Here is a 23,533-nt window from a genome sequence, read left to right as displayed (position 1 = left end):
TTTGATTTAGCTTGTATATTTGTGTCCAAAACCGTGATCTTCACAGCTTGAAAGGCAAGGGAATCTCCCCGCCCCTGACCTATCATTTTCTGGTGGGGAGTAATGTCCACTGAAGAGCTGTTGTGTTGAATCTGCTCCAGGGAACTGTCTCTATAGTGGAGATCAGGAATCCCATTATATGTGAGAAATACTTGTCTTCAAGTGCAAGGAGGCCAGCCAGTTGTGTCTTTGAATTGTTTGAAGGAAGGTTTTTAGTGATTCCATCTGGAATATCCTTTTCTTCACCCATCTGTTTAGTCTTTTTAGATTTAATATTGCTCTCTATTCCCCTGACGTTTTGGGTACTACGAATAGGGGGAATATGAATAGGAGGAAACCAGTTTGAATTTCTCTTCCTATGGGACCTGTTTTACTCCAGTATCTATGAAGTGATTCACCTCTTCCCACAATATTTTTGCTTGTTGCTCTGATTGTGGGGCTGGAGAGTTCTGAAACAGGTAAGGTGGAGTGCTTTTAAATTCTATTTTGTAACTGTTTTGAATTATTTTTAATATCCACTGGTTGGAGAGTGAGTCTTCTTCCTATTGAGCAGTCAGGTAGATGCACCCTTGGAAGTTTGATTTTTGTCTTCTTTATTTTTATGAAACTACTTTCTTGACCCTCTTGCTCTGTAGTTGGACATTCTATTGTAGCTGAAGTCCTTGTGATCTCTGCTTCTTTGAGATCTGTATGAGCAAAAGGAAGTGCTTGGTTTTGTATTCTTTCTCCTTAGATGTGGATGCCGAAGACAATGGCATGGCCTTCCTTTTGTCCTTGTTCTCAATCAGGACTTTTTCAAGACTGGTGTCACAAAAGAAGAGTCTACCTGCACACTTTTCTGTGGACAGGTTTGACCTCATGAAGTCTACTTTCCAGTTTTTTAGACAGAGTTTCCTGTGCACTAAAATATTCACTGACTGTGATCTGGCATTGAACTGAATTGCATCCTAAGATCCATCTGATGCAAATTGTGCTGCTTTTTTATTTTTAATAAAGATCTCTTGTAAGTCAGGAGTCCATGCCTGTATCTTGCAGCATATCGTCAGCTCATATAATTACTGCTCTAGTAAAATTAGATAATACCACTGATGCTCTAATAGCAAGCAGTGTGGCTTCATGAGCTCTCTTGGGAGCTGTTTTGTTTATCTTTTCAAATTGGTCTTTTAGGGCATTATCCCCATCCTTGGAGAGCATTGCACCTGAATATAATGCCGCAATGGGAGCATCCACTAGGGGGACCTTTAGGCATTCCATAGCTTCTGGTGGCAGCTTTTTTTTTTGCTATGGCTCTTGTTAAGGCATTTTACCAAAGTTTGCACATTCAGATTTTATCACTATATCAAATGTTTCTGAAAAAAGGCATTTTGTGTGTGTGTTGGCGGGGGGGGGGGGGGCGGGCTTTGAAGCCTCTTGAGTTCAGTTTTGTGGATTTATTTGCAGGTTAATCTGGTGTATCAGTTTGGTAGTTTAGATCACAACTACTTTTTACAGCAACTTCTGAAAGTGTTCAGGTTGGAATAGCATCGATGAGGCATCACTGTTCTGACTCCTTTCCAGACCCTTTGCCTTTATCTGATTCGGGGTCTATAATCAGTGGGGTGGAGATTTGTCCCAGGACCATTCTGGTTGTTTTGAAATTGGTGCCTGCTGTTTTGGTTCCTTTTTTGGTTTGGGAGTCTTGAGGGATCCTTGCTAGAAGATTCCTCCTCCAACCCATAATCGCAGTCAGGTGAGGTTCTGTGTCTCCGCCTCTCGTGCCGCCTGGGAATGGCTTCCTCCTCTCCTGTGGAGGATTGGAACAATCTCTCCAATCCCAGAGACTCAGCACTGGCTGATCATCACCCCCCCCCTCCACACACCTGAGATCAGTGTTGGGAGGGGATTGATTGTGATTCATATTTCCATGCTGGGGTTGGTAGGCTGTTGCCAGCAGGCTGAGAAGACACCACTGCTGAGATGCCTAATTAGTGTTATGCTGGGAGAAAATGGCAGAAAACAGGGCTGTGGGTGCCATATTTGAAAATCTGGGTTCTGCGTTGCCCCTTCCCCAGAAGGCATTTGCAGTTAAAATATCGGCCTGAATGGTTTTGGCCCTGGTCCAAAGATTCCCTTGGAGGTTGAATTGGGGATCCAGGTTTACAGCAAGTTCACCCAGATTATTACTAGTTTCACTGTTGTTCTGCTGGCTGCTGGTGTTGCCGTTCTGGTCCCATGCCCCAGCTGGGGTCCATTTGGGAGATTGATGGGGCAACGGGCACTTTTAGATGGCCCTGGGCCTGGCCAGATCTGGTTGGCCCTTCGTTGGTCCCACACCCAAGGCTGAGCTCAGGGGACTTACACTGGCGTAATGCCCATTGGGCAAGGTGGGCAGCTGCCCAGGGCATCACCTTGTGGGGGGAATCAAAATGCTGGGTTCGTTTTGGGGTATTTTAGTGGTTTTCCATTTTTGGCCTGCAGGGGGCGCAGTTTTTAGGCTAGCGGCACCAAAATTTCAGCGTATCATCAGGAGACTGTCCTTATGCTACCCCCCAAGTTTGGTGAGGTTTGGTTCAGGGAGTCCAAAGTTATAGACTCCCAAAGGGGGTGCCCCTATCCCCCATTGTTTCCAATGGGAGCTAATAGAAGATGGGGGCTACAGTTTTGAGGGTCCATAACTTTGCCCCCCCTGAACCAAACTGCACCAAACTTGGGGGGTATCATTAGGGCAGTCTCCTGATGAGACCCTGAAAGTTTTGAGAATGTGCTTTCAGAAATGTGCCCCCCACAGCCTGCAACCCCCATTGACAGCAATGCAGAAAACTCAATGCAGAACAAAGATTCTTGGGCAAATTTCTAGGATGTTCCTGCAGGGGGTGTATTTTTGGATGTATTGGCACCAAAATTTCAGGGTATCATCTGGAGATGCTGACACCCCCCAAGTTTGGTGCAGTTTGGTTCAGTGGGGCCAAAGACAGTCTCCTGATGATATGCTGAAATTTTGGTGCTGGTATGTCTAAAAATGAACCCCCTGCAGGCACCAATGTCCTGGTGCAAAAAAAAAATTGGTCATGGTGGAGTGGCCGCCCATGGGGGGGGGGGGGCATCCAACTCAGGTTTTGCCCAGGGCTACAGTTTGCCCAGGGCTGCCTCGTTACGCCCCTGGGGACTTATCTTTTTTGATATTTTTTTTTGCTTTGCTTAGAGGTACTGGCACTTTGTCTGGAGCTTGTTTGCTTTCCATGGTCTGCTGTGTGTGAGACTGCCTAGCACCTGACTTCAGCAGTAGGACTATCCAGAATGGAAGGATCAGCGCTCTAGTGTCCAGGAGAGCTTGCAAAACTTTTACACGGCCCTGCCTGTAACTAAGGGGGTGTGACCTAATCAGTCTGGATGACGGAGCCCCAATGCAGTAGAATGTCTGTTTCTTGCATAGGGTCAGCATGGTCTCATAATGTTACTTAGTTCTTATATTATTCAAATGTTATCTAGTCCTTTTGACACCACCACCTCACACACATATTGAGATCCTTCTGTTCTACTTGCCCTAGCTGGTCCTGCATATGACAAAGGTAGTATTTCTGAACATGCTACTTTGAATACCTTGAACTTCATGATCTTACTTAATATAATGTTTTTACCTAGGACCTCTCAATATCGTTGATGCTGACATGGATTACAGTGACTGACATCTCCTGTGTACAATCCACAATCATATCGTCATGGCCCTAAGGTCTGTAACGTTCATATTAGGTAGGCAACTCACTGTGCAATCAAAACATCTATCACAAAGATATCTCTCTGTTTTCCTAACTGGCAAATTACCCTCTTCAGTAATAATGGTTACTATTATTATAAGTACCCCATTCACATGTTGAGCACCAGACATAGCCCAGATGCACACTTTTTCTACTGGGGAAACCGCTGTATGCATGTCTTCTCTCCCTAGGTTAAATCTGTTCTTAGCATCAGGAATTTTTTTTCTACATCAGTCTAATCATCATGGATAAGATGTATATTGCAGATAATCCTGGGTTTTTGCAGGGCACACTTAGGCCTATTGGTCTATATTAGGAATGTCAATCTCTTTGAGTCTTTGGGTACCTTTAGAATTCTGACACAGGGTGGTAGGCACAATGATAAAATGGCTGCCAGAGTAGGTGAAATGTCAGGGAACGAGGTTATGTATAACTCTGATAGTAGCTCTCCAACATTCATTCATTCATTCATTCATTCATTCATTCATTCATTCATTCATTCATTCATTCATTCATTCATTCATTCATCTCTCTCTCTCTCACACACACACACACACACACACACACACACAGAGAGAGAAAGTAGAAGTGCTGGGGTGAGGACAGGTAATTAAAATACACTCAGTAAGAGGAATGAGAAAGAAAGAATAAAATCAACACTGTGGTGGCAGCTGCTGATGAAACAATGTTTTTTTAAATGCACAGCCAACCAGATCTCCAAGCCCTGCTCAGCAAGAGGCCCGCCCACTTTCTACCATAACTTCGCAGGGACCAGGAAAGGTTTAGGAGGAGGCAGTGGTGCCCATGGATGCCTTTTTGGGGATATCTGGTCTGCACAAACTGAGAGTGGACCTATCATTTTGTCTGTGGAGGCAAATGGCAGAGGTACAATAGTCAAGCAAGGTTGCTGCCTTTCAAGAAATCTTGTCAGCAGGGGCGTATGGGGGGGGAATGGCACCCAGAGGCAGCCATTCTCTGGGTGCCCCCCCACAACTGGGGCCGGGACTCAGGGGGGTTGGGCCCCCACCTCCCAGACCTCGTCCCTTGGCTCCTGGCTTCCAGCCGGCAGTCCCTTCTGACCTCCCCTCTGGGAGAGCAGATGGAACTGGGAGGTTCCATCCTCATCTCCTTTGCTTTTATAAGCATGGGGGCGGGGCTGGGGGTAATTAAACAGGGGCTCTGTCCCTGAGCCCTGCCCCTTTGCTTATAAAAGCAAAGGAGACAAGGATGGAGTCTCACAGTTGCTTTTGCTCTCCCTAGAGGGGAGGGCAGAAGGGACTGCTGGCTGGGAGCCGGGGGGAGGAGAGGATGAGGCAAGGCTTGGGGGGTGGGGGGCTGTGTCCTCAGGCTTCCTTGGCCGCCCATGTCAATAATGACATGGACAGGGCCGAGGGTGCCTGAAGACGACAAGGCAGCAGGAAGTCTTCCTGGTCACATGGGGTGCCGATTTTGCATCCCCACGTGACCACATTAGTGGCGCCTGGGGACAGAGGGTACCCCCGTCCCTAGGCAGATACACCACTACTTGTCAGTCACTGCTGACCTCATTCAAGACTCCCTCACCCCCCAAAAAAAGTTTGAAGAACCCAACAGTTTGTAAAAACCCTATTTTAGAAATATTGAATTTGGAGAAGAAGATGGAATATGCAAGCACAATACTAGAACAACTGATCATTCTTGATTGCTGAAAGCTGCTTACATCAACTGAAACTTATGACAGTTTTCTTATTTTCTGTGATTTCTAATTCAGTTGAAGGATCTATTGGATTGGAATTTTGCATCATATATAGAAATGGTTCTCTTCTGTACTGTATCATCTTATAGCAACATTCAAGGTGCATATGGGAAACTGACAGTACAATCCCAAACAGAGTTCTACCCTTCTAGGTCTATTAGCTGTAGAAATGTGTAGCTCTGTTTAGGATAAAATTCTAAACAATATTCTTAGCTTTGCTTATGAAATGCCTAAGATGAAGAAGAGAGAATGTTTGCAACCTGTCACAAGTACTAATTTCCCGGTATGGTTGGTTTAACTACAAAGCAAGATTTAATTTAGGCTATGCATATAGGCACTATAGAAATGCAGTCTTATGTCGTTTGGCTTGCACACAGCGAAAGGCACAGACTTAACTGACAGAGTACAATCTACTAGAAAAGTTCTGTGCAAACATGAATGAAATGAATAGGATCTGTGTGAGTAAAAGCAGGACATGAAAATATGTTATTTGCATTTCCTGATTCACTCAACAAACTATCTTGGACCATCATTAAGTGTATCCCAGCTGCGCAAACAGCAGTATTAAAATGAAATAAAACAGCAGTGAGAGTTTGTAATAGTGGAACATAGGAGTGCATAGGTAGGCTTCCAGTTTCTTAAGGCTGTTGTCTTGGAGGCTGCAGAGCATTGTCATGGCTTCTGCCACAATGTGGGGCAAGACTAGCCACTGTACCCCACCTTGGATTGCTACCACCAGTGGCATAGCGCCAACGGGGTGGGGACATGGCGGGGTGGACAGCGCTGCGGCAGGGTCACAGTTCCCCGCTCGCTCCGCCCCCCTGGCTACTACCAGCTGGGATAAAATCCAGCCCCCTCTTTCTCATGTGGTTGCGTGAAGTCAATTTCGCAGGGACATTGTTCAATAGCATGCCAAAGGTCCAAGCAGGTGGGTAAGGATGTGTGGCAGACTATCTCAAGTTCAATCAAGTTTTATGTCTGCAAGCCACAAACTCAGGGTATCACAAATGACAGGTTCTATGGACACTAAGGAAAATAACCAAAAAGACAGGTGCTAAATAAAGTACTTACAATTCATGGTTGCACCTGGTTTGGGGAGCTGCAGGAAGCCCCCACCCTGGTGCACCCTGAAGATCAAACCAAGGAGCCCCAAACAAAGGCACAGCCACTTATATCAGACCCTCCCCACCAGTGCTCTGGGCTCTTCAGTTTATCTGAGTGCTAAACCTTGGGGGTCTATCCCACCAAACCTGCATCCTCGATTAAAACACATCAAAGGGCTAGCATGTTATCTCTCCCAGCTGGAAAGGATGCTATGTATCCAACAAAGAGCATCTTTGTCCCTTCTTTCAAGCAGCTAAAATGCCTGGACCTTTTCTCATCACCATAACTATCAAGACATCTCCTGCTCTCCCCAATTATCTCATTACAAGCATATTGCCTGTGACAATATGGGGAGCACCAAAGATCAGTAGGAAGGGTCAAGTGCCTGCTGGAGCATCTGTTTATTCCCGCCTCCCTTCACTAGCTTAGTAGAAGATGAGATTATAAAGCCACAATCCTATGCACATTTACTTAGTAGGAAATCCCACTGAATTTAGTGGGATGTAGTTTTCCTTCCAACCAATTATACTTATACTTGGAGCAGGATCTGGGAGACCCAGGTTCAAATCCCCACACAGCTGAAGAGCCAATTCTGAGAAATCGTGGGTTGTGACAATGTCTCAGTCTATCTACATCACAGGGTTGTTGTGAGCAATAAATGATGAGAACTGAGCTCCTTGAAAGAGGTGAGATAAACAAATGTACTAGATTTATAGGCAGAATACGATTACTTGGAATCAACGTACCACCACTGCACGTTTAGTAGGATGTAGAAGGAACCGCTCCTCCTTGTCGGAGCAATGTCCTGCGATATAGAGTATGAGGTAGATGCACACAAACTTTTTTTAAAAACGTGGATTTATGAAGCACCTGCACTCAATTTTGGAGGCAAGCCCTTAAAGTTAAACCACACAGCCGTCTGCGGGGGCGAGGCCTAGGGACTCCCGGCTGACGCTCAAAGAGGTCCGCTGCCGTACATCGGCGCATGCCCCGCGAGGAGAGGGCTCTCGGTATTGGGCTCGTCGGTGCCGGAAGTGGCTGCTGGCCGAGCGGGCCGGTTTCTCGACTTGGGAGCCGAGAGTGGGAGTGGGAGGCGCTGCTGAAGGAGCGGCCACCCCTCGAGCCCGGCTAGCCCAGCCCGGGGGCCCTGCGAGGAAGATGCTCCCTTTGTCCATCAAGGACGATGAGTACAAGCCGCCCAAATTTAATCTGGTCCGCAAGGTCTCCGGGTGGTTCAGGTGAGTGGGGGGAGTGGGTAAGAGGGGTGCTTATGGTGGAGGGGATGGTAGTGTCGCCCAGGGGCACCGTCTCGGGGTTGTTGGTTTGGGCTTCTTGTGTGTGTGTGTGTGTGTGTGTGTGTGTGTGTTGTGTGAATCATTTTGGGTGCTGCCAGTCATGCGCTGGGCGATATGTTTCTGCGGCTCCCGGTGACTTTTAACAAATTCAGTTGTCAGGCATGGGGGGCTCCAAATGTTGTTGTTGTTATTGTTGTTATTCCAAGCGCACACCCAGTTTATAATAGCCTAGGATGTGTGGGTGATAAGAGTCCAGCCTGGGGGTTTGTAGGTGGCGAGCAAGAATGAACGTGCAGCGATGGGGAACTCAGCTGGTTACAAAGACGTTTGGGGAAGGGCGAGGAAGACAAGCGTCATGATGTTGGAGATTCTCTACGTTGAGTCTGTGCAAGAGTGTGTAAGGAAAAGCTTGAACTGTATTTACAGTACGGTATGTAGATGGGGTTGTGCGAAGAGGGTGGGGAAGCATATTTGAACAGCACAGAAAGGGACATGTGTGTGAAGGGGAGGCTGCAGAGTAGCTTGTGGCGGCAGAGCCTTGCTGTTAAGAATGCGGCTGCTCAAAGCCTAGCAAAAAAAGAGCTCTCAGTGTGTGGATGTGAGTGTATTCATGAGTTTTGACAGGGATTGGTTTGAAATGTGGAAAGGGGGTTCTGTGAAATAGTCCCCCTAGTATTTAGGGGCAAGGAGAGAAGAGCAAGACTTTCTCTTTTCTTGAGGGCCTGAAAAAGAAAAAAAAAAGATCCGTGATCCTCCTGTACCCTCCTTCTCTTCCAGGTCTATCCTGTCTGATAAGACATCACGAAACCTCTTTTTCTTCCTTTGCCTCAACCTCTCCTTTGCCTTTGTGGAGCTGCTGTATGGCATCTGGAGTAACAGGTACCGGGGAATGGAGAGGGGAAGGAGGCGGCGCTTCTGCTAGTGCTGCCACGTCTGCCTCTGGCTCACGCCGAGAAGGAAGCTCTGGGGCTCAGTGGAGCAATGCTGAGGAAAGCGAATGAACTATTGGTGCAGGGGAAAGGGGAGGGGTGGATTGTATTTAGCTTGGTTTATGCTCTCCCTAGGACAGGTTGTGTTATGGAATTAACTTTTTATGTACTTTTTCTTAAAATGACCTTTTAGGTGAGAATATTTTTTGTTTTTAGTGTAAGAGAAGTGAGGTAAGTTCAGATTTTCTTCATCAGGAAGAAAGCTGATGTAGGTTTTGCAGCAACTTACGTAGTCCTTCACTTTATCTGGTGTTGGCCAAGGTACCTTTTGCATCACCTTTTTTAGTTATAGGATTTGGCAGGCCCAGTATTTATGGGGTGGGCTTATGACTTGAAATCTGAAATTGTAAATATTGCAAGGTCTGCTGTATTTAATTTTTGGTAAAATGGGGCAGTAAGGTTTGTGGTGCTGAAAGGAAACTTATGTGTTACAGGTTTCTACAGGCAAAATGTAGACCATTTTTACTCCTTGACATTTAATGAAGGCTTAATCTATTATATAATCATAAGTTCGTTGAAATAGATTTCTATGGTCAGTGGAAATGTTCCTTGCACATTGAGATTCTTAAGCAAGACAATGTTTGTTGATAGTGGCTGTTTACATCTGATACTTTGTTTCTTTTGAAGTTGTGTCATTATAACCTAGCAGAAATTTAAATGAAATACTTTTGCTAGCAAGATCCTTAATTCATACCATTATTCATTATTAGACTCATAACAGTCTCGGTACTCGATCTCACCAAAAGATCTGAAGAGAGTTTTGAATCCATCTGCCCTCACTTCCTGGACATCCTTCTTGTTAGAATGCTTCTGTTGGGTCCTAGTGTTCCCCTGGCCCAACCTTCAAGCCAGGTGGTCGGGCAGCAGCAGCAAGCCACTGCTTTCTCATCAGGTCTGGCAATAGCCTCTCCATTTCCCCCCACCCACCCTCCCCCCAGTCCAAGCACCAAACCAGGCCTGCCTGCCTCCCCCGGCCCCAACTAACAGCTTGCTCTATGAGTGTATCTTGGCCACATGCCCCCTCCCTCTTCACCTCTCCTGCCTACTGCCTTGCTCTCCCACCTGCCTCCTCACTCTCCCACCTGCTCATAGGCCTTCGGAACTATTTTCTACTGTGGAAGCACGCACTTCCTCTGCATCACTAACGACCACACTTTTACATTTCTGTGAGACGGAGAATAGTAGTGGCTTCTAAAGTTAAAATCATGACATATTCTTCTTAATACTGATTAAGTTAAGGGCAACCTTTGTCTTGTAGAGACAATCTCTGCATATGAAATATATAGAGAGAGATTGGATACGTAGGCTGGAGGCCATAGTAGAATCTCTGCTTATGTGGTAAACAGAATGCTCAATGGCTTCATTCATATATAAAATCTTGACTTAATGTAACAGTAGTAAGCCTTTCAAGCCATTGCATTTGTATACTTTGTCTCCCTCCATACCTGACATAGAGATTACTTCTGGGTAGAAAGCTATGGTGCGTGTGTTTGTCTGTCTGTATCAAATATACCCACCTTTGAAACAAAACCCAACATTAGACAAGTAAAATGAGAATGAAGCTTTATTGCTGCCTGTGTCTGTTAAGTTTTGTCAAATCCCTTCTGACTTATGACGACCCTGTGAATTAATGACCTCTAAACCACCCTGTCATTAATAGCCTTGCTAAGGTCTTGCAGAGGTCTTGCTGATGGAGAAATGGGGCTTCCTTGACTGAGTCAATCCATCTCATGTCAGGTCTTTCTCCTTTTCTACTGCCCTCAACTTTTCCTAGCATTACTGGGGTTTTTTTGAGTGAGTCTTGTCTTTTCATAATGTGACCAAAGTGGAACAGTCTCAGGTGGATTCCACATGGGCCAAAAATAGCGGTGTGAAAATGCTGTAAAAGGGTTTTAAACGGTGTAAAAGGGTTTACACCATTTTCACACCGCTTTCACACCACTGTTTTTGGCCCATGCGGAATCTGCCTCAGTTTAGTTACTTTAGTTTCTAAGGAGACCAGTGTGTAGCGCCAAGGGGGTGGGGGTGCGTGATGCACTGAGTGCGTGCTGGTGCAGGGGCATGGCAGGGGTGCAGGGTGCACGCGTGCTCTGGGCGCAGTTCCTCCTCGCTACAGCTCTGAAGGAGACTTCAGGTTTGCCTGCTTTGAAAGGTGTCTGCAGAATGTACAAACAGGTCATCGGCAGACTCATCTAGCATTGCTTCGCTTTGGTGTGTCTAATAAAATTTTCTGCAGGGTAATATTTAGAACAGCTATAAATAGCAAATAGTCTGTAAAAGCATAAGCAGCTGTTTTGAAGTAGGAAGAAAGAATAAAGACTGACATGGTGAGGCCAGAGAAATACTTAACTTTATGTATTATGGCAAAAAGGTATATTCAAAAATCACAAAAAAACCCTCTAATTTGTTCAAGAGAAGGTTAAACCTGGAAAATCCTGTGGGTGCAACCATTTCAGTGATGCAGCATACATTATATTTAAATCACTATAGGGGTTGTTTAGGGGGAAAAGTTGAGCTTCTTTAAATATAGCTCTGGAGAATGCTGTCATTTGTTCAAGCCTTCATACACTAGGATTGCAAGTATGGTTACATTGCTTTGATTTTCAATTAATTTGCTGTGGTTTCTGCATCTAACAATTTTTCCCTTTGTTTTTCCAGTTTAGGTTTAATATCAGATTCATTTCATATGTTTTTTGACTGTACTGCTCTATTAGCTGGACTGGCAGCTTCGGTTATTTCAAAGTGGAGATCAAACGACGCTTTCTCTTATGGGTAAGAAATTTCACTTGGAGGATAGTAAATATTCCAAGAAACCAATATGTTGTACCACGTACGGTTTTGTTACAGTATATTGGCAATGTAATTTTGCAGCTAGTAGTTCCATTAAAGCTGGCTAGGTGACAAATACTTTAAATTAAGGTCATGTAAATTTAAGAGCTCATTCTTGTCAGGAAGGCAGAAACTTGGAATCTTGAGAACTTTTTCTTGCTTGATGCTACTGAAATATTGTTAAATGTCACATGGCATGCTGTTTTGCTGATAGTTGAGGACATGGGAACATTTAGTAGTTAGCATTTGTGATTTTGAGCAGTGCCAGCCAAAAATCTGAGGATTTGTTCTTTTCTGTAAATGTGTGGGGTACATATTTAGTATGCCTGCACCCTGCCTGAAAATTCTGCTGGTGGGGTTGTGTTGTTCCTATTTTTTTTTTAATGAGGGTTGCATTATTAGGTTTTTCTTAATAGCCTAGAGCCTAAGGTGAAGTTGTGGGGCCAATGTTCCCTGTTTTGTATGCTAATGGTGACCAAGTTGTATGTTTGATTTTCTTGCCAATCCTCTTAATATTCTTAGGTTGGCATACTTGAAGGCTTATTAATATACTTTGGTATGTTAATCTTAGTATTTTATTTGTGTGTATCAGCAGCAAAAATACAGGAACAAATGTAAAGTATATATAGATGGATGCTAACGTTCATATAGAGAATATATTTATATGCTTGTGACCATAATTTTGATTTTGTATGATTTAAATTACTTTGTAGCAGAATACAATGTGCCTGAAATGAATGTCCCCTTCTATTTTATTGCCATATTAACTGACATACATGGTTATAGACACAGGCATAATTTATTTTAGTCTTCTAGTATTCTATTCCGTGAAAGATGGGTGTAAAGAAATGTCAGAGAAGGCTTTATGGAGAGAAATAGCTTTAGGTGATTGTGTGTTAAGTCTACCTGTGAGTTGCTCATAACTAGACAATACTGTCATTCTTTTGCTAAAGAGCTTAGATGTCTGTCTTCGACTCTATAATTCTACAAGGGACTAATAACCAATGGGCAGGCAGCAATTTCTCAGGTTTCCTCAACCTGGCAGGCAGACCTCTTATCAAGAACTCTCTTGGAGAAAGGCAAGAATCAGTGATGTGACTGTTGGACCATAAGTAGGTTTACTTGAGAAGGAGCACTCAACTTCTCTGTTGCTTCTCACTTGGCTGATTTGAGGCCCTATCATGTAGAGACCGGAGGCTTGTCCTGGAGGCTCCCAGACACAACCTTCTTGCAGTTGGGAGGGCGATGTGGAGGACATGGCGAGAAGTATCATGTTGCATATTTTGATCTTCCTGCCTGTTTCCGAATTATCCTTACTTGGAGTGAAAAGTGATGTTCAAGGTTAAATTCCAGGGATTCTAGAGTGAAACTAAATAGCTATGGATAGCCAGCCTGGATTGCCTTAATCACTCTGGTGGCATTAAACGGGGAGAGAACTGGGTAATATGTGACCTTGTTGATTTGCAGACCTCATCACATCTTTCAGTACCACCAGCCATAGTATTTTTCTGGAAGCCTATCTGGAATGGGAATTGGAAGTTCTGGCTAAATTCCTGTTTGGCTTGTCAATTCCAGAAGGTCGTACTTTGGAATGAACGTCATGGCATTGGTGCTATGGGGTGCCACAAAATCCCATCTTGTTACATAACACTTACATGATGTCTGCTTGGGGAAGACAGTTGGGAATTTGAAGTGAGGTGCCTTAAACAAACTCATAACACCCAGTTTTATTTATTTCATCTAAATCCGGTGAGGCTGTGGTGTTCAGTATCTGGTGGGTGGGGACTAATAAACTGAAGCTTAATCCACACAGGGTCAGGGTTCTGTTAGTATGATTGATCAGGATGTTGGTATTTAGCCTATTACATGTGAAGTTGCACTTCACAGAAAAGAGCAGTTTTGTGTCTACTGGTGTTGTTAGCTCTACCAGTGCTAATAGCTGTCAAGGTAGCCCAGAATGAGAGAATCTGATCTTGCCACAGTCATCGATGCTTTGGACACATCACAGTGTTTTTATTTCTTATGTGCGTATGACAATTGGTCAAAAACCTCCATTGGTCTGAAATATAGTGGTTAAATCATTAGTTGGGACCCATTCTATAGAGTTAAGCATCTGTACCCTCCCTATCCTCCCTTGCATGCCACCCCTCCCCCTCTCTCCCCTCCCCCTCCCTCTCCTAGGGTGGGCGGGCCATACAGTTCTATAGAGTTAAGCATTTGGCAATTATTTTTCTGGGCACAATTCAAAATGCTGCTGATTTTAAACCCCTAAATGCCCTGTTGCTAGAATTTTAGGACAACCAACCCCCACATAATGTTTGTGAAGGTCCTGCTCTGGACACACCCTCGGGGGGGGGGGCCTTTGGGGAGATCTCCAGTTTTCTGATAGGAATGGGTGAGAATTATGTGTTCCTTTCAGGAAGCTGGGCACCTTGGCCATGCTATACTTTGGATAATGTTGGGTAATGTCTTGGGTTCTTGCTCCCAAACTGCTTAATTGGTCAAGTTCATGGCCGCATAGGCTAAACAAGTCGATCACCCGGCAGAAGACTCATATGCACCCAAATGTCTCCCAGTTTAGAAATGTGAAGTTACAAATCCCCTCCTGTTTTGCCCAACCCCCACGCACTTTGCTATCCTTTGGGCCACTAACTCACTTTTCAGGCTGCCTGCCTCCCTTCCTGCCTGCCCTGCCTTGCTCATGTGGTGATTTCGATTTTTTTCTTCCACTCTATCTGCTAGGTTCAGGCAGCAGCAGGCCGATGCACGTCCCCTTACCCCATACCAGTCACAATCTTCTAGCTGCTGTGGCTGTTTTGGATAGTTTGATGTCCAAGATCTCATGACACAGTTTCATGAAATCTTGGTCTTTTACTTTGCACATTCTTTTTTTCTTGTTTGTATTTTTGTGCAGACCTGAGTGCTGACTCAGGTTTTTTCAAACACCTCTGTACTTGGTCCCAGTATGCATATTTAATGATCTGCATGCTGAGGTCCTGGTTCAGAATTAGATGTAGGGTGCAGTTCTTGCGTGAAGGCTGTACATTTTATTTGTATTTGAGTTAGCCCTTTATGAGACATCAGTGCATAAAATAACCTTCAGTCCTTGCTTCAGTTTGTTTATTTTAAAAATCTTAAAATGAGGGTCCTGTTGCCATCCAACTTAAAAAATAATGCAAGGGATGGCTTATGTACAATAGTATACAATTTAAAAAGTAATACGTAATGATAGTTGATACCTACTTTTCTTGATTTTCCCAGGTACGTTCGAGCAGAAGTTCTAGCTGGTTTTGTAAATGGTCTGTTTCTGATTTTCACCGCATTCTTCATTTTCTCTGAAGGTGTTGAGGTATGATATTAAAACAGTAATATGCTTTTCTTGATCTAACAAATGTATTCAGGTATACAGGGATATGTCACAGGATGTGTTTTTCTTCAGCCAACTTATAGGTGATCCTCATTCAAAACTAGTATAACTAAGGAAAAAGATAAACTATTTTGAGTTGCTGTCGGAATTTGCATTCAGATGTTATGTTGTGCGTGCCAGTTACTACACTGGTTCCAAGGCAGCAGAGATAGCACAAATTACGCATTATAATACCTTGGAACCAGTGTGGTGGTGGTTGATAGAGAGGTTGCTCTGTTGAGTTTTATTCCTCCTACCCACCTCAAAGGTAGACTTTGTTCATTATGACTATCATTCTTTCTGATGGGAGGAGACCCTCCCAAGTCCAGTTCTATTTGCTCCTTAGTAACAGGGAGATTTCAGCATTTCTCTTTTTACCTAAGAAAAGGGTTAGAAATGTTGGAATCCTTTCTTGTTTTCCTCTCTCTTAAAAAGTTTGTGTAGGAGCTGGATTTCTTCTAATGCTAGCATGTGGACATTTTGACAGCTGCTTCCACAACTTAGTAGAAAAGAGCTAATATTGCAGCTAGCAAAAGGTTGAGGCTCAGAGAATTCTTCTCAAGTTCTGAGGCAAGAAGGGTCTTTGGAAATCATGATGAAAGTTGCTGCCATGTGTCTCAGCTGGTTCCAACATGTCTCCACCCCGGGAGATAGGAAAGATTCTGGCAGTCGTCTGTTGACAATTTTGCTCTGTTTGGGTCAAAGTGCCTTCAATTTGGCTGTGGCACAAGGTATGAACAATGTACTAATAATAGTGAACTTCTCAGGTAGAAACCTCAATATAATGTGTGCTGATGTTTCCCAGGAGAAGACTTGCAGGAGTAGCAGAGTTCCTAAGTCCACACCACTGTAAATTGGAATTTGCATCCCAAGGCACACAGGAATTGAGCTGCAGCTCTTTCCACCATTGTGGGCGGGAAGGGTACTCCACTCTCTTCTCTGCCTGGTTCTTGAGGGGCTTTAGCAAGTCATTCCTTGTTTGCTGCTATAATTCTGTTGCAAGAGCTATGTGAGCTGTTGAAAGTGCGTCTCCCAGGATTCGTTCCTTTAAAATTGCCTTGTGGATTCCATAAAGGACCTTGAATGGAGTGCCCTCTCCCTCTGGTATAAAGTTACCACAAGATTAGGCATATATATGCATGACCCAATGTTCAAGGCACCATCAGGGATTGCTGCTCATTCCATCAGAGAAGCTGCAGCTTCTGCTGTTTTCATGTCAGTGTCCCTCTGGAAGAGGTCCACAAAGTGGCTGTTTGGTTATCCATTTCTTCCGTCGTGCAGCGTTGCAGATGGATATTTCCATAATCTTTGCTTGCTTCATTTGGGAGGCAAATGGTTCCACAAATTCTATTCCTTTCTAGCAGTGAGATTTCCTGTCAAGGACATGGACACTGCTGTTTAGCATGCGTCACAATTATGCCTTTCTCCACTGTGACAGGAGAGCACCTGACATTTCTTCTCATTGGTGGGCAGAGAGTATTCTGACTCACTTGGATGGTACTGTTTCTCTGAGTAGGATTGGGTGGTTAGCCTTCCAAGGTCCTGAAGTTACAGTCGAAGTTCTGCAGATGGCCATTTTTCCTATCCTACTTTTCCTTCTGTACAGATTTTTTTAAAAAAAATCAGTTTGGGATCCGGAAAGCATTTCTTTTTAAAGTGCAGTAGTCCTGGGTTTTTTTAATGGTTTCGGCTGCACTATACCCCCAAATTGAGCAGGGGTTGCTTGCCACAGAAGGGATGAAAACTATGTCTAACTTGCACAGGGCTGCCATTGGATCAAGGGGCAGGAGTAACCTTCACCAAAAGGCCCTGTATCTACTAAAAAGAAATATTCACGTTCAGTTCTGCATTCCTTTTCGTGCATGTATGATTCCCCCCTCCCCTTTATCCATGAAACTCTGAGGCCATGAGCACCACACAGTTCTTTTAGATGGGGTAAAATGCACAAGAGAAGAAAAAAGCACGGGCTTCTAAAAACAATGCTAATAGCACTGTGCAATGAGGCGAAAACTGGAAAAAAATTGGCTCCTAACCTTCTGATTGAGAACGAATTTTCTGGAAAACAGTCTCCATTGTAGTTCTGGTGGGTTTTCCGGGCTGTGTGGCCGTGGTCTGGTGGATCTTGTTCACATTCACTGTGTGGCCGTGATCTGGTGGATCAGACCACGGCCACACAGCCGGAAAACCCACCAGAACCAGTTGAATCCGGCCGTGAAAGCCTTCGACAGTCTCCATTGTCTTTCTGTCATGGTTAACATCAAAGGTCTTTCTCAGATCTTGGGGAAACGCTTGAATTTCTAGATTATCTAATAGTTTATGATGTTTACTTGGTTTGGCTGCACTGGTCAGATGAGGTCTCATTCCTCAATGTGTAGACCAAATACGACTGCTCTGATAGGCAATAGTTCATTCTTGTTGCTTCGCATTTATGATTTGTCATGTACTTGTGAACTGTCAGAAGGCAGGCTGTTGATTACTGATTCAAGTTTTTGTATTTATTGGATTTATAGACTTCCCTTCCCCGAAGGGCTCAGTACAGTACTAAACGAGTCTGTACTAGATACATCACCTGTGTTGGTGGGTGATCTGTTGCACTGAGACTTCCCGCTTTATTTCATTGCAGAGAGCACTTGAACCTCCTGATGTGCATCATGAAAGGCTTCTTCCTGTGTCCATACTTGGTTTCCTTGTAAATCTTATAGGAATTTTTGTGTTTCAACATGGGGGACATGGTCACTCTCACGGCTCTGGTAAGTCATGGAATCTTATTCTTCCTCTCATCAGTTAGTTTGTTTCCAGATTCAGTCATCGACCGAGAGTTGTTCTCTGCTATGTAGCAGGCCACCAGATTCAGTACTAGGGTCCCAGAGGGGATGCCTTACACTCTTACTAGGGTGCTGTAAGTTACCTCTGTGTGTTTGGTCCTGCCATAAGCAGCTTGGTGAGAGCCTTGTGTTAAGGCTGCTCAGGCCCTCTTCCTATGGCAGTGATGGCAAACCTATGGCACGGGTGCCAGAGGAGGCACTCAGAGCCCTCTCTATGGGCACGCGCAAACAGAGTCGCCCCCCACCCCCACCCCTATACATCTAGGCTGGCCTGGACCACTGGGCTCGATTATTAGCATTAAACCTAAGACCTAGTTTTGGGGAAGCAGTGTAGGTAACCCTGGTAAGTGCTGTTAAACCCCACTGATTTTCATGCAAAGAACTACAGCGCGATCCTTTACCTGGGAGTAAGCTCGGTTGCTGGCAGTGGAGCTTGCTTTTGAGTAAACCCTCCTAGGGTCATGATTCACCCGTTGGAAGAGTTGCACAGTTGCTTCAAAGCAAAGCCACTGACTACCACCAAGCTTACTCCAGAGTAACACACGCCTCGGAGCCAACTGTTTTTTCTAAACTAAAACCTCAGTATTCAGGTTAAATTGCCGCGTTGGCACTGTGATAAATAAGCGGGTTTTGAGTTGCAATTTGGGCACTCGGTCTCGAAAAGGTTCGCTTTCACTGCCCTATGGGATTGGCAGAACAGTGCGGTGCAAGACATGCAAGGCAGAGGACAGGATGCTCTTGCCATGCCAGTTTCTGCCACTAAAGCTGCCTGAGAACGGACTTCTACTCTTGTGGCTGTAGAACTGATGCCTGCTTTGCTGCTTTTTCTGGCCTTCTGCCAAGACTGATTTTTCCACTGCTTTCTAAATTCACTGTGTGAAGTTAAAACCTGACAAATAAGCAGAATTGCCAAGCAAGCATTTTAGGCTTACAAAAATTATACAGTAAGCCCATAAGCTACACTCTGGAAATATGAGAATGCTAAGAAATGTGTTCCCTTTAAGGGATCTCAGGTCTGCTGTTACTCAAAATTAAAGTACAATTCTGTTTATATAATCTTATATAATCTTTAAACTGGATCCCGACTTTGCAAAAGAGGGAGCTAGAGGAGCGCCTGCCAAGATGGGGAGAGTTCTCACCATCTCCATAGGCACACCCCCCATTTGCAAAACTGGACCCCAGCTTTGCAAAGGAAGGGGAGCCAGCAGGGTGGCTGTGAAGATGGGGAGCCCATTGTGTGAAAAAATACAATGGGCTCTAGCAAGTGGGCACTCGAGAGGACATTACCCCTACCTTTTTTTTTCTTCTGTTGTCCCCCTTCTCAGCCTCTCCTTCTCCATCCTGCCACCCTTTCTCTTGGTCTTCTCTATTTTTGCCCCACTACCCAAACTGTCTTTCTGGCCCCCAACCCCAGCTCTCTCTTCCTGATTACTTGTTCTTTCTCTGTCTTTTCTGCCACCCTACCCCAGCTCTCGTTCCGTCTTTCTGACCTTCTTCTTCAGCTCTCTCTTTCTCTTTCTGTCTCTCCCAAGCACTCATGTTCTTTCTGCTCCTACTCAAATTCTCTCTCTCTTCCCCCGCAGCCCAATTCTCTGTGCTCTGGCTGGGCATGGTGAGGCCTGTCCCTCCACAGCCCTGCTTTTACCTTCTCAGCCAGAAGTCCTCTAGGTGCTGTGAGACCTTCCCCCTCCCCCGCAAACTTCCTGAGATGGGGTGGCCTGTTCAGTCCTGGCTTCTGGCACTGGGCTCACTGCTGACTTACCCCAGAATTGGCTCAGTCAAAGAATAGGACAACCATGTGAGGACCCCTGCTGGAGAGTTGGCTCAGGCAAGAATAGGAATGCCATTCGAGGACCCCAGAGATTTAAGAAGTGTTACCAGCTGAGTGAGAAGGAATCTGGGAGTTGTAGTCTTGTCAGCCGCTCTGTATATGAGAAATGGCACTCTCTAGACTGCATCTCCCAAAGTCCTCTGCTTCTTCTGGTTCATTGTCAGATATACGCTGCTCAATTGTATAATAAGATGTCCCCTTAAAAAAATATCGATGAGCCTCTCTGAACGCTACTGAAGACATGAATGTGTATCATTGGAGATTGCACTGACTTTAGACTGCTTGGCTTCTCCCATTCTAAGCACTGGACCCTTTGGGTGAATGTGCTGTAATACTTTGTCAAAAGCTTTCACAGCTGGAATCAGACATTATCTTAAAGCCCAGAAACCACTCAACATGCCAGTGCTGTAATATTTTTTATATAGCCTTTGTAACTTTGTAGATATATTGCATACTGAGAAGAAAGGGGATCACATCTTTCAAACAGTTTCAGTCTCCATATTAGAAGTGCAGGATTCCTCTGTTTGCACTAATGAAAGAATTTGGTCTGTAACAGCATGTTTATCTGGAATTCTGTCTGTTCAACTATTTTTGGTGCCTATTTTTGGTTGGCATTACTTCCTGACTCATTATACTTATCTGATTTATTACCATGAGCCTATTGGACTTTTAAAAATATTTGTAACAAGAAAACTACCTAATATTACTGCTTTATTTGATATTGTTATCTTACATTGTTCTGAGAAGATTTGTTTACTGTGAAAGTTATATTAAGTTGAATATTAACATTATGCTGAATGTCCATGATCTAATCGTTGATGTAACAGGATTTAACATCTTATTTGAAATTTAATTATTTGATTAGATAATAAATTAGCTACATAAGCAATCGGTACCTAAATATTGGTCTTTTGGGTAGCCCAAACACTTCTTGGGTAGCCCAACATTTTTGGGTAGCCCAACACTTCTTGCTTCAACATATGTTTTCTGCATATATGGCTGTTACATACATAGGTACATTATCTTAAACAAGCATGTCTTATTTATTACTTAATTCAGTTATTCAGGTGCACATTTAAGCAGTCTTGCAGAGCAGAACTGCATCCTTGCCCATTGACTACAGTGGATATAGAAGGGTGAAATGGTGCTTCAGAGTTATTTGATTGAGCATGTATTACCAGTCAACGGAGACTGTTAGAATCTATTAGCCTAATTTGGAATAGTTCTGTGTTTCAGAGTTGACTGTGCTCGTTATTAGGGTTCGGCATCCTGCTTGTGTGGTATTAACAGGCAGCAGGTTACCCATTGTATTTTGTCACCCTTGGAGGAGCAACATTTAGGATTTATTTTTGTGCCACCAAAACACCTTGATTGATCTCTTCACCTCTTCTGTCTTACTATGCAAACGAAGTGTTATGATTAACTTGGCATTAGTCACAGTAGAGAAACAGAAATTCTGTCAATTGACCAAGTAAATCTTTTATTCACAGGACACGAGCACAGCCATTCCTTGTTTAATGGAACCCTAAGTCATGGTCACAGCCATGGGGGACATGGTCACAGTCATGATTCCAAGTCTGGTCATGGGCACGGCCATTCCCATGACCACAGCCAAGCCCATGGATGTTCTCAGAGTAAGGATTACTCTTGCTGTAGGCGTGCAAAACTTGTGTGATTATTGTGCCATCTGTTGTCACTTTTCACTGATCAGCATTTGTGTGGCTCCATTGTAAGATCGCAGAACGTTTGTTTTACCATGATCTAAAAAGCCTGCATGAAATACAAAAGTGTTTTAGCTACCTGGGCATGTTATATATTGACACTTAATTGGCTACTTTTCAAGAAAGCTCAATGGGAACAAACCAAGTTATAGTCATATTTTAATTGTACTCATTTTTAAAAATGTATACAAGCACATACACACAAATTTATCTGCAAAAACCATTCCAAAATTTCCACCTGCCTGCTGGGGAATGAAAAAGTTATGTTCCTTTCAAAACTCTAATAAATCGGTAGATTTCTTCATCTCTGCAAGCAGGACCTTTCTGTGTCGTAGAAGGAAAGCTGTTGACCAGCTTGAAACTTGTCCTTTATCCCCCCACTATTTAAAACCCCCAATTTCACATGTTGGGGGCAACAACATAGCATGTCCTAATTTCAGGAAAACAGTTATTTACCATGCTTACACTTTGTAGGGTTTCAGTCTAATTTTAGGAAACTGAAATGTATGTATGGTTTGGTTGCAGAACCCTTTGGATTTCAGTGATATCATGGGACACTTTTCATTGGCGTTCTGAGTGTTGGTTTTCAGGGCCCTGAATTTCCCATGTTCTGGCTTTGTTTGACTATTCTCAGATTGGTAACATTCTGTACTTAGATAGTAGTCATTGTTTGGAAATCCTGATATTGTGTCCAGAGTTCCTAGACAAGAAAAGTTTTCCTTTGGTTGAATATTGATCTCTTCCAAATTTCATTCCCAACTTTTTTTTTAAAGTGCCCTGAAAGCTACTCATGCTGTGTTTTAGAGGGTTTGTTGTTTTTCCCTCACCTGCCAACTTTTTTTCCATTGCTCAATCTTTCCTGTTTAACAAGAAAATGTTTTGTGGATTTTTGTACATTTTGGTTGAGGGAACCTAAACATCGTAAAAATAGTTGCTGAAAGTAATGTGGCCCTTTAAAAAAATGTCAGAACTAAAATCCCTCCACGCAGAGAGGCTAAACGAACTTAACCTTCTTGTTGTTTCTCCAGATGATCACCTAGCTTCAGGGTCCAGCAAGCAGATTTTAGAAGGTATGGCATGATTACAGCATGTGTCCAGTTTCAGATTTCAGCACATTTATTGTTTAACAGCCAAAGGTGTTTATACCTGAAAAGAAATACATTTTATATTGAAATTAATAAGGATCAAACAATTTTCTTATTTTACCCAGGAAATATGTACCGGTACTTTCAATGTTAAAAGATTAACAGTAGATTGTACTTTGCTGATCTAACTTGAAGGCTTGAACACTTTTTATTTTGAATTCTTTTCCATCTGGGACAGCCTTGCCTTGCCAAAATGAATGTTTGCATAAGCTGCAGCCCCATCCAAAGGAGGCAGGCCATGGAGGAGGCGGGCCATGGCGCCCATGCAGCTCTGCCCTGCCGCCTCCAAAGGGGCTTTTTGGCAGCAGGGGGAGCAGGAAAAAGCCCCACAGGGCTGACAGGACACACACCGCCAAAAGGCGAGCATAAGTCTGAGGGCCAGTGCACCCCAGGAACACACCACCCCCTCCCATACTGGCATCCAAGCGGGAGGCCCACACAGCCTCACTGCAGCCTGGACATCTGTGTTCTATGATGGCAGAGCTGTTTGACTGGTGGCCACTGGTGTGTCTTCCCCTCCACTGGGGCAATGTCCTGGGGAGGGCAAATGTTCCAGCGCAAGGGTGCGCCACTCCCTCAAGCCCTTTTGGCCCCATCCACTTTGGATGCGTGATTTGACAGTGATAATACTGTATAAATCAGTATGTGTTTATGTATCTATAGGATGGCTTGGTATTTTCTTTACAAGAATGTTTCTGATCTGCTTTTCTATCCTATGCCTGCAGGGGGCATTGTGTGTTCTTTCTGTATGCTTTGTGTCGTACAGCTACACATTAGTACAGATAAACTCTGTAACATGTTAATACATTATTCAGCATATGCATTGGAGTATTCGTTTTCATCTTTGATTCCACTATCATAAAATGGGCTGTCATTTTAG

At 44.0% G+C, this 23,533-nt stretch overlaps 1 protein-coding gene across 1 annotated transcript in view; it reads left to right on the top strand.

Annotated features, from left to right (window-relative positions):
* The first annotated feature begins 7,646 nt into the window (after positions 1 to 7,646).
* Positions 7,647 to 23,533, top strand: part of SLC30A7 (solute carrier family 30 member 7) — a 36,120-nt gene continuing 20,233 nt past the window's right edge. The window contains exons 1-7 of the mRNA XM_048495951.1: positions 7,647 to 7,850; positions 8,685 to 8,786; positions 11,555 to 11,668; positions 14,987 to 15,074; positions 17,755 to 17,881; positions 21,278 to 21,421; positions 22,537 to 22,578. Of these exons, the coding sequence (XP_048351908.1) occupies positions 7,771 to 7,850; positions 8,685 to 8,786; positions 11,555 to 11,668; positions 14,987 to 15,074; positions 17,755 to 17,881; positions 21,278 to 21,421; positions 22,537 to 22,578 (697 nt within the window). The 5' untranslated portion in view covers positions 7,647 to 7,770. The remainder of the gene's footprint in view (positions 7,851 to 8,684; positions 8,787 to 11,554; positions 11,669 to 14,986; positions 15,075 to 17,754; positions 17,882 to 21,277; positions 21,422 to 22,536; positions 22,579 to 23,533) is intronic.

This window comes from Sphaerodactylus townsendi, linkage group LG05 (genome assembly GCF_021028975.2).
Source record: "Sphaerodactylus townsendi isolate TG3544 linkage group LG05, MPM_Stown_v2.3, whole genome shotgun sequence".
Classification (NCBI taxonomy): domain Eukaryota; kingdom Metazoa; phylum Chordata; class Lepidosauria; order Squamata; family Sphaerodactylidae; genus Sphaerodactylus; species Sphaerodactylus townsendi.
This window is presented reverse-complemented; position numbering and strand designations above follow the sequence as displayed.